Below are 14358 nucleotides of genomic sequence, written 5' to 3'. Positions count from 1 at the left end.
GGATTAATTATATGCATGCAGTAAAACCACAGAATGATAAAGCACTTTTTGGTTTTCCTGCCTGTCACTTCTAGGATGGATTTATTGGAGGTACTGTAAACAAATAGTGTCAGAATTAAGGTGTTGCTGTTTTTAGAGTTGGTCCAATGTCCAAAGATTCAGTCCAGAGGTTAAATGAGGCCCATGGATAAATATTATGCATTATCACCACATATATGCCATCATAAACATTAACAACATCAGAAAGGAATATGTGCTTAAGTGTTTGCCTTTCCAAAGAGATGTGCAATCAAACAATTTATGAATTCATGATTCAAGATCCATCTGTTTCTCTGCATGCTTTGTTAGCCCCCTTTCATACTGACCTTCATTGGTCAGGACTCTCCCAGACCACTACAGAGTAGGTATTATTTAAATGGTGGATCATTCTCAGCACTGCAGTGTGTTGTGCCGGTATTGAGTGGATCAGACACAGCAATGCTGATGGACCTTTTGAACACCTCACTGTCACTGCTGGACTGAGAATAGTCAACCAACCAAAAATATCCAGCCAACAGCGCCCCATGGGCAGCGTCCTGTGACCACTGATGAAGGTCTAGAAGATGACCAACTCAAACAGCAGCAATAGATGAGCGATCGTCTCTGACTTTACATCTACAAGGTGGACCAACTAGGTAGGAGTGTCTAATAGAGTGGACAGTGAGTGGACACGGTATTTAAAAACTCCAGCAGCGCTGCTGTGTCTGATCCCCTCATACCAGCACAACACACTAACACACCACCACCATGTCATTGTCACTGCAGTGCTGAGAATCATCCACCACCTAAATAATACCTGCTCTGTGGTGGTCCTGGGAGAGTCCTGACCAACAGCATAAAAGGGGGCTAACAAAGCATGCAGAGAAACAGATGGACTACAGTCAGTAATTAGAGAACTACAAGTGTTTCTATATGGTAAGTGGAGCTGATAAAATGGACACTGAGTGTAGAAACAAGGAGGTAGTTTTAATGTTATGGCTGATCAGTGTATATAATCGTATTGTCTTTATTGTATAGGAATCTGGCAGCAACAAGACTCTCTGTCTGTACAATGCAGATTATTTGTAGCCACAGCTACCTGTGGTTTGATATATTGCTGGACGGTTTGTTCTGTGGCTAGCCTCCCTTGATGCTATTATATTTTTGCACTGAGTCATTATCAACTTTAAAGTGTCTTAAATGTTAAGTCAAAAAAACAGATAATTAAGCCAAGTTTTGGAAGCTGTTGCAGGTCAGAGTACTCACTGCTCCTGTGATTTTAGTAAAATGTATTTATATTTCTTTCTGAATAAACCTCCTACCTTAAAGCTACAACACTGATGAAAACATGACAAAATTATAGTTATTTTATTATGCAGTAAATAAAGCCATCAGTGAAAGGTGTTGGGGGAATTGATTAAATGCTTGTCATTGTGTAATCATTTATAATGCAGCCATTACACAGCAAGGCCTGTAATTGGAAAATTAAGGTTTCTCAGTGTTTGAATTCTTAGTTGCTAACTTTCTAAAAAGTTTCTCATCAAAATATAACAAAAGCCTGGCTGCATAATTACCTCAGCTCAGGTCACCTTGGGTTTTGGAGGAACACACTGAGGTGGAGACATTAGACATAATTAGATCCAGGAGTTTCCAGGACATTCCAGCACTTTGCATAATGACTGGACAGATTTTAATAAGATATTCATGAAAGTCTCAGAACCCCTTTGATTACATAAAGCTAAAGTCACAGTTAAAGCCTGTAGTTGTAACCTAAAATTAACCTGTTTTAATGTCCTTTTTAAAAGCAGTTTCAGATAAATGGTGTGTATAGATATCTCTGTATTGTTAGATAATTGCTTTGGGGGAGCATTTAGTATCAGGTTACTTATGTAGACATACATATGTAGACCTGTCATCAGCAGTGCTAACAAAGAAGTGTGTGCTTTATCATTTAGTCACAAAAATCATTAAAAAAAACACCCCAAGAAATTTCCCCTATAACTGCATATAAACTTTTGACTTCAACTGCAATAGTTTTGTGGAAACTTAAGAAGTTGCTTAAGATGTAGATGAAATATGTAATACACAGCATACTGTCGTACTGAATTTAGAAAGCATTCAGACTACTCTTGTAATTACCCTTAAAAAAAGACAAATCACATGGATCTATAGATAGGCCTTTGTGATTTATTAAAGCATTGGAGGTACTTAGTAATGCTAATAATGGAACACTTCAATTTTCTTTTATTCAAAATCTCACAAAGAAAAAGAGAGAGAGTGAGAGAGAGTGAGAGAGAGAGAGAGAGAGAGAGAAACAGAGAGCCAGACAAAGAGATAAAAAAGCTCACACCAAAAAATACTAAGTCTTAAATGTGTATAAAAAATAACTAATCTATTGAATTACATAGATAAATATCAAATTTACCTTAAATAACAATAACACATCACTGAAGATACTCCATATATCTAATATCATACTATCTGCCTCATTAAACCATTCTAATCAAATACTCTTTCTTACAAACACTCTTTATTTTGACCATAAAAGAATTTATGAGATAATACAGACTACTAATCTTTTACACTAATGGTCAAATAATTCTTTAGTTCATTAATTTAATCTTAACCTCAGTAACTGTTTTATTCTGGTCACGGTCATGGCCAGTCTGGAGCCTCTCAAGGGAACTCTTGGCACATGAGGGTTGTACACCCTGGACATGACACTAGTCCATGGCAGAGAAACAAGCACTGAGTTATTTACAACTAAAGGTCATTTAGAGTAACCATTCAATGCTATTATTTTTTTCTGGAAGGTGAAAACAAACTTAAGTAAGTACCAAAATAACCTGCACTGACATGTGGACAACATGCCCAAAATCTCACAGACAATAATCAGAAGCAAAGATTAAAACTTGGTCCCTGCGCTACCAATTTTTTGTTTGTTTGTTTTACATTCGTGGCATTATTGCACTTTAATAAATAAAGCAAACCACACGAGTTTACAGGTTTGTGTTTTTGTGCAAATTGAAAAGAGTCTTGGAGCTTAGAGACAGATTGTGGTACTGCAAACAGTTGTGTGAAAAAAAACAACATAAGGGCTCAAACTTCAGACTCCAGGCTGGAAATCCTGCCCCATGTCAAAGGTACACCTGTGTTACCGACCCTGTGAAGTCTACTGCTGCCTGGAACAGTGAGCAGATGGTCATCCTGCAGGTGTGCAGCAGCCCTAAACCCCCTATGCACACTGTCACTGGGATAACCCATGAAAGGAAAGATGTTGCACAGTGCAGCCGGTCCATATGGCAACGGGCTCCGAAAGGTCGGCAGGTCAGGATAGGAGTACTGTCTGTGTACTAAGCTGGCGGCCCTCTTCACACCTATGCCATTGTGATGAAGTGCCTCCCTGTAAGAGGGCAGACAGGTTGAGTGCGAGTGTCTCAACTTTTGACTTCTACCGGGATGGCGGCGAAAAGGATGTAGGTGAATGTGTTCCACTGATGTAGGGTTATTTCCTGCTCTTCCACATACCTCTGTGAAAGGGAACAGATCTGGCATTTCAACTCGGGAAAAGCCTGTAGAAGTAGAGCTCTCATTTGGAAAACGCACTCTGCCTGGACCCCATGTGGCTTTGAGGAAGGAAGGTCTGCGATAGAGTTTTCTTCTTCTTATCAAAGGCATTCCATCCAGTGCAGGCTCCATATATGATTTAAAGCACAAATTACAAGCAGTATCTCCTGGCTGATTAAGGCATTCTGTAGAAGGTACACCTTGAGCAAAGTTGTTTGCCTGGACATCTGCAAGACATATTGTGTGAGCTTTTTGGCCATGTAATCCTCTAAGGTCCACAGACTCCACCAGAGAGCTGTGGGGTTCCTTTTTCCATCTGGGGTCTTCAAACATGTGGGAAGGTTTCTGATGCTTAGCATAGATGTCTGGCACCTGATCTCTATATGCTTTGAATGGAGTGTCCATATGGCCTGGCCTTTCAGGATGTTGATCATACATGGCTAAATGAGGAGTGCTGATGCTAGACATTCGAAGCATCCCATCATACAAGGAACCAGACCGGGAAAGGAGGCTATAGTTTAATGGATTATGGCGTGGTCCATGGTCAAATACATGTTGTGGACTGGTATTGTCAGCACAATGCTGTGTGAATGGTGGTGTTAAGGATCGTTGGGCAAAGTTGTTTGCTGTGATGTGAGAGAACTGACTTGGAAGCGTCTCATTTGTAGTTACATGGGAAATTTGTGCTGGCAGACTTCCCCCTTTCCGGCTCCAGTTTTCTATGGTTTTTGTAGCCTTGTTTAAAGAATTCTCGACTTTGGCAGAGGAAACAATGTCTTTCGCCGTTTGGAGCATTTTTAGCATGTTGGCCTGGGCATAGTTAGTTGTGATGTCAAGGTTCTGCAAGTTGCCAGATTTTCCTGCATCCTGGACACCATTAAAACAACTGTAGATGCCCTGAAAAGATAGAAACAGATTACCCAGAGTTTGTAAACCCTTTTAACTACTTGGATTCTTAAAATAATACTCATGTCTGTATCATCAATAGGTTGTTGTTTCAAACTACATATTTTAAATAAGATGATCAAGCCAGTTGACTAGCTTAGCCTAATCAGCTACAAAAGTGTGAGTAGTGCCTCTGAATTTTACCTAAATGGGAGATTTATAACATAGAGTATATTGTTACATTTAATATATTCATGACCTACTTATCTACCTACCTACCTAACCACCCACCCAACCTACTCCTACTCTATCTATCTATCTATCTATCTATCTATCTATCTATCTATCTATCTATCTATCTATCTATCTATCTATCTATCTATCTATCTATCTATCTATCTATCTACCTCTTAGGGGGGAACTGTGGGGCACTGTATGTTTTCGTTGCTCTGCTCCATTTTTTGACTTAATATAAAAATGCCCATTTGCTAAAGATGACACATTTACCTTAATCTTTTATCCATAATCTAATTGCTTCATGGATATCAAAAACTGATTTCAAACTGCTAGATCATATGTTGGACACAGAGTAACACTAAAGTACAAACAAGTGAAAGGTATAACAATAAACGACAAGGATGACTGTACACATTATGTTGTGCTAAACACATACCCTGCTTATGGCCAAAAGAAAGTCCAAGTTGTCAGATTTGTGTACTGAGTGTCTGAGTTTCCAGTAAAGCAGATGCTCCCAGGCAAACACAAGCAGACTAAGCCCCATAGCCACTAGCAGCATGTAGAAGACACCTGCCATGTTGTCAATGTCCAACTTGGAACTCATCACCTCATTCTTCTCGTTCTGGCATATTCCAGATAGCCACACAGTTTCCAGTCTTTGTGTGTCTCCTACAAGAGCAGACGAGAAGTTAACCTGCATTATTTCAGACAGTTACAAAGAGCAATTTAATTATATACAGTGTTTTTAAATGAAAATATGCTATGTACTGTATTCATTCAACAACTTGGATTATAGGTGCTCAGGTGGCACAGCAGTCTTTTATGCTAGCCCACCTTAGCAGTGCTTTAGGCTGGCCTGGCGTTTCCACAGACATTATTGGCTGTGTCTTATGAGGGTGGTTGGGGGTGGCTGAAGCCCTGTGATGGATAAGCACCCTGTTTAGGATATTTCTGCCTTGCGCCCAGTGTTTCCTGGTTGGTTCAGACTTGCTGTAACGTTGACCATGATAAAACAGTTAATAAAATTTAAAAAATGTATTGTAGCCGATCACATGGACAAAGAAAAATAGGCCACAATACTCAGTTTTTTTTGGAGAATAAAATGTGGGAAATTCAAATAAAACAAAACTGTACGTAGAGTATGAGCATGAGGTGGTAGTATTATGTTCTGGGGTGGTGTTGGTCTACCAGTCTATCTGAGAAATTAAATGGAATAAAGAGGAAGGAAGATTTAAATGACTCAAAATTATACAGCACAACCTCAAACCACCAGTCATTGGAATTGGGTCTTTCAGTGAGAAATGAAATGGGTTTTGAATCAGTTTTAACCACTGGAACGACCTTCCCAAATTCCTGATCCTAACCATATTAAGAATATGGTGACTAGATGCCTGGCTTGCAGATAGCACTGCTGAGATTTGAACCCAGATGTCAGCGGTGGTGTGCTTGTTTAGTAGACCCTGCGCCACCCGAGCGCTTGTAATATCCATCTGTTATTATTCTGAAAAGGCTCCATATTGCATGTGGGGATATAAATTGTGGACCAAATCCCCTGATGGTGACTTACCATCTCCCAGGAACTGGAGAAGTGCCAGGTCTATAGGGCGTTTCCAATGAGAGTCCTTTTGCAGAGCAATGCCGTAGCCTGTAGTAGCAAACACCTTCCCACTTCCAATGGTAACCAGCTTGCAGCCCTCATCCTTGCCAGCCATGTAATTAAGCACTGCAGCATCATATATAAAGGCATCTAGCTTTCTGCAGCAAAGACAGTGACATGCATCTTAAGTGAAAAAGTAATAATTACATTTAATTACGTATAATTACATCAAACAAATGATTACTGGTTATTTATTTGACCTGAGATGTTGAACATGCATTAAAAAGACCAGCTGGCTTGGAGGGTTTTAATTTACGAGTTCACACACACCCTGTTTTGAGACTGTTGAGTGCCTCTTCCACTCCTTTCTGGTTGTATTTGGTCATGTGGCTGTGCATATCTGGATAATTGCTGCGAATGTTTCTTTCAGTGCTGCCGTTTGGGACCGTGCCGAAACGAAAAGGAGGGTAATGCTCCTGGGGCTTCTGGAACTGCAGGATAAAACAAACTGTGAACTTTGGTTAGATGTCTGATTGAAAATGCCATGTTGTCATACGTTTGATCCCCATAAAAGAGAGCTACTTTGTTTGTCAGTAAAATATGGGGTCAGGGTCAATTAGTATTGTGTAAAATTTATTTTGTGCGATAATAGTTGCAAGATAAAGGTTTGTGAACAATTTGAAAATACCTGCATTGCTTTATTTATTACTCATAAAATATGGTCTGAACTTAATTGAAATGATAGTAAAAGACAGGATAATGTCTCACCAACCAAGAATTAATAAAGAATTTAATTTAAAAAAAAAGTATCAGCTGCTACCTAATGCGGATATCCTCACATTTGCTGAATTGGCACAATCCAGCGTACAGTGATACCTTGTAACTCAACGTCCCCTAAACTCAAAATCTTTGAAACTCATTGCCCTTCATCGAGAAATTTGTACCCTTAAACTCAACGTTTCCCTTAAACTCAACATGTTCAGTTTGTTTTAAAAAAATTAATTTATTTCATTTTAAATTAACAATGAACAGTTGCTTTGTTCAGTGCTCGACTTGAGTGGTGCGGTAATATGTAATCAAAGTGTGCATATGAGACACATCTGCATTTGTGTGGAATAACCATCAGATTCACTTGTGTCTGTGTTTAGCTGGATTTTCCTCACTGTTTCACTTTTAAACTTGTGTTACAGCTTGGGGTTTTGAGAAACTGTAAAAATCAGCTTTTTATTTTGGTGTTTTATATTTGTGTTATTTTCAGTGTATAAGTGTAAAAAACAACCCCATTATTTGACATTAGCCTAAAATATATGCAAGTCCACAGGACCATGGAATGCGTTAACAGGTTTCCCATTCATCCTTATGGGAAAAAATACCTTGAAACTCAATGCCTTTTAAACTCAACGCCAGTCACAGAACCACTTAACGTTGAGTTTCTAGGTACCACTGTATTATAAAAATACAATTGTTATCCTTATTAGTTTTATCCTTATTTATGCAATACATTTAAGAAGCCTTAATATACAATTCAAGCGACTTGTATTTTAATTTATATCACAACAACAGATTGTTTTGAAAAGGTGTCAGATATATTCTCATATCTCCCACAATACATTACGTTTTATAGGCATGTGGGTGATGGTGTGTATTTCAACTGTGAATGCTTTGCACAATCTTGTCACTTCTCTGCTAAGCTTCTTTAATCCTTGTAAGAAGAGTAGGATCAGTGTATGAGATTTAAGAATAGATTTGTGAATTCAATCCTGTATAAAGTCAAACACAGTGGCTAAAAATGTGCATACATTAATACAACCATGTGTTTCTGCTGCCAAATCTAGTAATCCGCCTCCTGGGGCTTACTTGGTTTTGTATCTGTGACTGATGAACCTGTTGCCTTCCTCCCCGGAGGTCCTTTCTCTTTGCATAATTTTATATGCTTTTGTCTGTTATACAGCTGTTGCCGTTACCTAAACATGACAGGAAATGTTTCTGGGCTATTTTACTATACAGATGAAATGTATCAAAGCAATCTCTTAATTTATGTACTCTGGTTTGTCTCAATATGGAAAAAAACGATTTTTACTAACCACTTTACTCTGCTTAGTTTATGGTGGGTCTAAAACACTGGGTGCAATGAAGGAATTCACACTGCACAAGGTACCAATTTATCCCAAAGGCAGATTACTGCAGCCAATCCACCATTTATGTTTTGGGAGGTTTAACGAAACCAAACTACCAAGGGAAACCAGCCCAGACACTGGAAGATTATGCCAATCTTCTCATAGACAGTGACTGGAGATCAATCCAAGGTTCTCTGGAACCAAGTTTTTGAAAAATGTATATACTTTTTAACAAAGGCAATGAAATTAGACCTTCTTATTTAAATACAAATAATGTTTTAGGAAAATGTATAGACACCACAACAAGTTTGCAAATTTCATGCAGCAAAATAAATAGCACAATTATTTTATATATGTTACATGTTATACTTTTTTTTTTTTACCTTTTTGTCACTGAGCCCAGAAACTGTATCAATATACTGCTCTTGAATCATGAAGGCTGCTAAATTTGCAGTATAGCTGGCTAGAAAGATGACAGCAAAGAAGGCCCACACTAACACCATAATTTTGCTGGTTGTGCCTTTAGGGTTTTCAATAGGGACAGAGTTATTGAAAACAATCCCCCACAGGAGCCAGACAGACTTCCCAATAGTAAAGGTGGGGCCACCGGGAGCTTTGAGAAAAGAGGGAGAAAAGTTTGTCAATAACTTTTTACAGCACAATGTATAATATATTAATTGGACATTTAATGTTTGGTTAATGTCACATTTTCATTGTGTAGACATTTAAGTATAACAACTACATAATTACACTAGCTGTAGTCTTGTAATCTCATAAAGAGAATACACAGCTGGTCAAGCATGTGAGTAGATTATTAAGCTGGGTGGGAACATAGACCTTTATACGTTTTTTTTTTTTTTTTTTAAACGTAATGCTACATGTACTAAGCCATTGGCATCTGGTTTCAGACGCAAACGGGGCATTCTGCAATAATAATTAAAAAAAAAAAATGAAATTAGCACATGAGCCTAAAACCATAGTTTACGTCTGTAGTATTGGCCAAAAGGATGAGTGAAAATAATGGAAATGCGCATCATTACATGTCTTCGGACACCCGACCATGATTTTGCTGGACATCTCATGTATAAGAACACAGGCATTAACTGAAATGTAGTAGTATCCTCCACTAGCTGTACTTCTGGTACAGCTTTCCACAACACTTTGGAATGTTTCAAATAAGCATTTATCAAAAGGTCAGGCACTGATGTTAGGCAAAAAGGACTATAGCTATTCAGAGGGGTTGAGGTTAGGGATCTGTGCAGACAGGCTATTGACATTCCATCACACCAAACTCCTCAAACCAAGTCTTTGTGGTGTACAGATGCTGGAATAGCAAGGGCTTTACTGTTGTCACAAATGAGCATGCACTTTATCTGATTTTAATATAACTGTTAACAGTGTAGCTCAGCGATTACGGTACTGGACTAGTAATCCTGAGGTTGCCAGTTTAAGCCTGCAACACATAAACTAAATAGTTAGGAGGGGTGTCCACATACTTTTGGTGATATACTGGTCAAGTGCCAGCTCCCAGGTTGCCAGCTCCCTGTTCATTCACCAGAATTGGATTACTTTTTATTTCTGCCTGGCAGGATTTTCCCCATACAGATGTTCAAGAAGTTTGCATGTATTAGTTTGATTTAGTTACACTAGTAGGGATGCATTTTTTCACTTTTCATATATCTTGCAACTTTTTTATATTTTTAACCCAATCAAATATCACATAAAAGTAAGGTCTCAAAGTAAGGAGGGCGACTAAAACAGGGGCTGGGTTTCAAATCACTAATTTGACTAAGCAGTATATAAAATGTGTTTTGTTGCATTTGTATAGTAAAATACTATTTAATATGGGGGCAGGAAACGTTATTCACTTTGGGATGGTGTTGCTGTTTTTTGTCATTCCATCCAAAGTAGAGTTCATACAATCAGCACAGTCCAAAGAGAAACCTAAAACAACAGCACTTACCTTTGGCATTGATTAGACTGCGATCATATCCAACAGGGCTAAAATACTCAAAGACAAACACAGTGACAGCCACAACAGTCAGACACATTACAAACATCATGACCCATACTGCTGGACTGTAAGGCTCTATAGAGAGAGAGAGAGAGAGAGAGAGAGAGAGAGAGAGAGAGAGGGAGAGGGGAAGAGAGAGAGAGAGAGAGTAAATGCACTTTTCACATCTTTCATGGGAATGAAAAATGCAATAATTAACTACTGCATCAACCGCTTTATCTCTACCACATGGGTCTAACACTGGGTGCAAGGCAGGAATACCCTGGACAGGGCAGCAATCCATTGCAGGGCTTTTGGAAATTCCACCCCCCTAACTCCCCCTAAACACAGCCAATCATGTCTGTGTAGATGCCGGCCCAGTTGGCCAATAGCACAGTTAAGATTCAAACCCAAATCTCTGCTGGTGTGGCCTAGATTAATAGACCGCTGCACTACCCTAAAGCCTTTCATTGATGTTAAGATTCTTTTTTCACAATTTAGGTCTCTAAAGACTTATGATTTGACTAATGTTTAGCTTTTAGAAATGAATACATTATTTTCTATTTAATCTAAAATACAATTGAGACTGGACATTTTCAGTCAATTTTAATATTAGAGCATTTGTCTGAATGGTTTAAACTTCTGTTAGCAGCAGATACATGGTTTTGCCATAACTGTATTACAAAGTCTGTGTGTCTGTTAGATAGGAAAAAGGTGGTGTGTTTACTTACCTAGAAAGGCAGAGGGTGAGACGGTGCCATTGCTCCTGGCTACCATGACACTAATGCCAGTCTCCACAAACGGCACTGAAAAGTCAATAATCTCTGAACGCTCTTCATTAATAGTGAGTGAGCCAATAGCCATATCTGCACGCTTGTAGAAGACCTGGGGATAATCAGAGATAACAATATTAATAATAATAATATATTATTATTAATACGCAGAGGTGCCTTTTAACATTTTATTGCCTTATTGTTTTATCGACTCATCCAGTTCTAGCATGGCTACATGAACATTACATTATAGCTACACTGGTGTCTGATTTTACACAGTCAGATGAACATCAGCTGTAACATCACAGTGCCTAATGTGTGCAACATCACACACAATATTAAATGCATTTCATTGCTGTCAAAAAGTATTAGCATATTAGACATTGTTTTAGCTTTTTTAGATGAAGACAACCTAATTAAACATAAAATACAGGTTTCAAATAAGCATTGAATTTGTTGACGGAAACATTATCCAACACCAACTGGTCTTTTGTAAAAACATAATTGGCCCCAATTAACCAATTAATTTTATTTGACGATTTGTTTAGATTAGACAAGCTCAGACTTAAGTACTACTATCCAAGTTGAATTAAAACAATAATTGAAAAGAAATTTTACAGCAAAGCAAAAAGTTTCAGGGTCCCAGCTGGGTCACCAACCTGGCCAGGTGCTTAATTACCTACTTGCCAATGCATTAGCAAACGCTGTTGTCTGGCCGAGTCAGTGATACCTTAGTGGTTAAGGTACAGGGCTAGTAATCAGAAGGTTGCTGGTTCCCCCACAAGGTTGCAAGCCCCACATCTGCCAGGTTGCCACCGTTGGGCATTTGAGCAAGGCCCTATACCCTCAATTGCTTGCAATGTATGTGGTCACAATTGTAAGTCACTTTGGATAAAAGCGTCTGCTAAGTGCCAAAAATTTAAATGGTCACTGTGGCTACAATGGTTGAGGAATACAGAAAAGACAAGGGAATAGCCATATTTAGACAATAAAAGGTAAAAAACACATAATTTCAAATTAAAATTCTAACAGTCAAATATGGTGGTGGTAATGTAATAGTGTGGGGACGTTTTTGCTACCTTATGACCTACCCAAAAATTCGGATGGACAGTGGCCGGTTATAAGTCTGTGATTAGACTTAAGCACAACAGAGTTATGGAACAAAACAGAAAACAATGATTTAAAGAACAGAATTAAGTTCTAACATGAACTCTGTTGAGATGTTGTAACAGGAACTGTTGTAAAATCCCTCCAATGTGGCTAAATTAAAGCTACGTACTGTAATAGAACACTGAAAATGTTGCTGCTAAGCATGGCCCAACCAGTCTTAGTTTATTTTAGAGGCAGTCAATGAACACAGGATCAGTGGGTTGGATAACTGTTCACATAACAAGAACACGTGTATTAAAGTGGTTAAATTGTGCATCATATTATTTCTAACAATTATTTATAACTTCACACTACTAGGGCTAAAATGAACTTTTTTGCATTTATCTGTCCATAACTTAGAAATAGATTGCACATTACTACTAACAATACTAATTATATCAAGTTTGCATGTGTTTTTTTACATGCAAGCCTTCAGTGAATCAGGGTGTTTGAGTACAGCTCTTTGCTAACTTTAGATGTGGAGCGATGAAGGCGATAGAAATGCTGAAGATGCCAGCAGCTGTGGAAGACTCCTTACAACGGAATCAAGTGACACTACGCACGGCAGGAGTTGACAGGATGAATGTTGTCGACATGGCATTTTAAATTCAGTTCACTCTGTGAACACATTTAATGACACAGGCTGCTTCTCACATAATAATTAGACACACAAGTAAATTTGTGTTAGACAGGAAGCTTCATTAGAGTTTATCAGTTTATAAATTTAGCTCAGTTTATTGCTGATACAGTGTCTTAACTTGCAGCTCTCGTACCTCTCCAATCATGCCATTCCAGATGCCTCGTACCAGCTTTCCGTGTTTTCCGTTAGTCACCAAGTAGAGGTCATAGGAGAACTTGATGGTGCGTGAGAGCTTCTTAAGGATGTCGATGCAGAAGCCTTTGCAGCAGAGCTTGGTGTAAGGCTCAGTGTGGCCAACAACACTGCATACGGGGTGAGAAACACAGGAAGTTTATTATCACATAAAGGATTCTTCAGTGTGGTATAAATCATAACACAAGCTTCTCTGAAACAAGCACTGAGAGTAAAACCAATATCATTAAGAGAAATGTCTGTATTAACTAGGGTTTTATGGATAGAAGATAAATTTTTATGATTTAGTGACTGGATTAAGTGAGGCACTTGAACAGGCAGTCAGAACCATTTATCCTTGTTTAAAAAGCATATTTTGGCCCACAGGAAAATGGGTAAAATGTCATTAAAATTGCATAATTTTATGCTTAAATATGAGAGAATTTTAATGGCAAATAAAAACTCACAAGGACAAATAATTATTACAAAAGCTTGCATCACGATTATTAACCCCATGCATTTTGTAGTTTTCCAACCTCATTTTGCCAACATATGTAAGTAGGCATAAGTAAGCCTACTCATATAAAAGCAAAGAATATGTGAGAATCTCTCCAGATCATCCCAGTTCCTACACCCAACAGCTTTTGAAATAGGTTTAGGCCAGGGTCTGTGATGGCCATGGCAAAAAAAGAAATCATGTCTTGATTGAATCATATATTTGGATTCATGATTTAGATCATTGTTCTGCTGTAAGATTTAATTATGACCATGTTTAGCTTAGATTTTACTTAGTGGGTGTCCCTGATGACATGTAACCTTAATGGTGAAGGTGCTAGACTGGCCTGTCTGTAGTCTATACCTGTGAAATATATGACAACATAGACCTCAGTCTGTTGAACAGCTTAAGTGTTATATCAAGTTAAATTCCACTTTCTCAACTTTTTTTCAACAGCTGAAGATGTATTAAAAGAACAGAGGAGGATTAACACACACATTAGCTATAGATGGTAATTTTATTGCCACAAACTTCATCTGTAACTGTATTGAAACAACCAATGAATATAAATACCAAAAATACTTTATCTTGTATATTGTTGTTGCAGATTCATGACTGGCGGCATGGTGGCTTGGTGGGTAGCACTGTCGCCTCACAGCAAGAAGGTCCTGGGTTCAAACCCCAGGTGGAGCGGTCCGGGTCCTTTCTGTGCGAA

General features: G+C 38.4%; 1 protein-coding gene across 1 annotated transcript in view; it reads right to left on the bottom strand.

Moving 5' to 3' along the window:
• Positions 1-3117: 3117 nt before the first annotated feature.
• Positions 3118-14358, bottom strand: part of grin2cb (glutamate receptor, ionotropic, N-methyl D-aspartate 2Cb) — a 29537-nt gene continuing 18296 nt past the window's right edge. Inside the window, exons 5-12 of the mRNA XM_063003703.1 lie at positions 13110-13278; positions 11146-11299; positions 10385-10510; positions 8805-9034; positions 6635-6795; positions 6275-6462; positions 5144-5376; positions 3118-4482 (exon numbers count right to left, since the gene is read on the bottom strand). Of these exons, the coding sequence (XP_062859773.1) occupies positions 3118-4482; positions 5144-5376; positions 6275-6462; positions 6635-6795; positions 8805-9034; positions 10385-10510; positions 11146-11299; positions 13110-13278 (2626 nt within the window). The remainder of the gene's footprint in view (positions 4483-5143; positions 5377-6274; positions 6463-6634; positions 6796-8804; positions 9035-10384; positions 10511-11145; positions 11300-13109; positions 13279-14358) is intronic.

Source organism: Trichomycterus rosablanca, chromosome 10 (assembly GCF_030014385.1).
Source record: "Trichomycterus rosablanca isolate fTriRos1 chromosome 10, fTriRos1.hap1, whole genome shotgun sequence".
In the NCBI taxonomy this organism is placed as follows: domain Eukaryota; kingdom Metazoa; phylum Chordata; class Actinopteri; order Siluriformes; family Trichomycteridae; genus Trichomycterus; species Trichomycterus rosablanca.
This window is presented reverse-complemented; position numbering and strand designations above follow the sequence as displayed.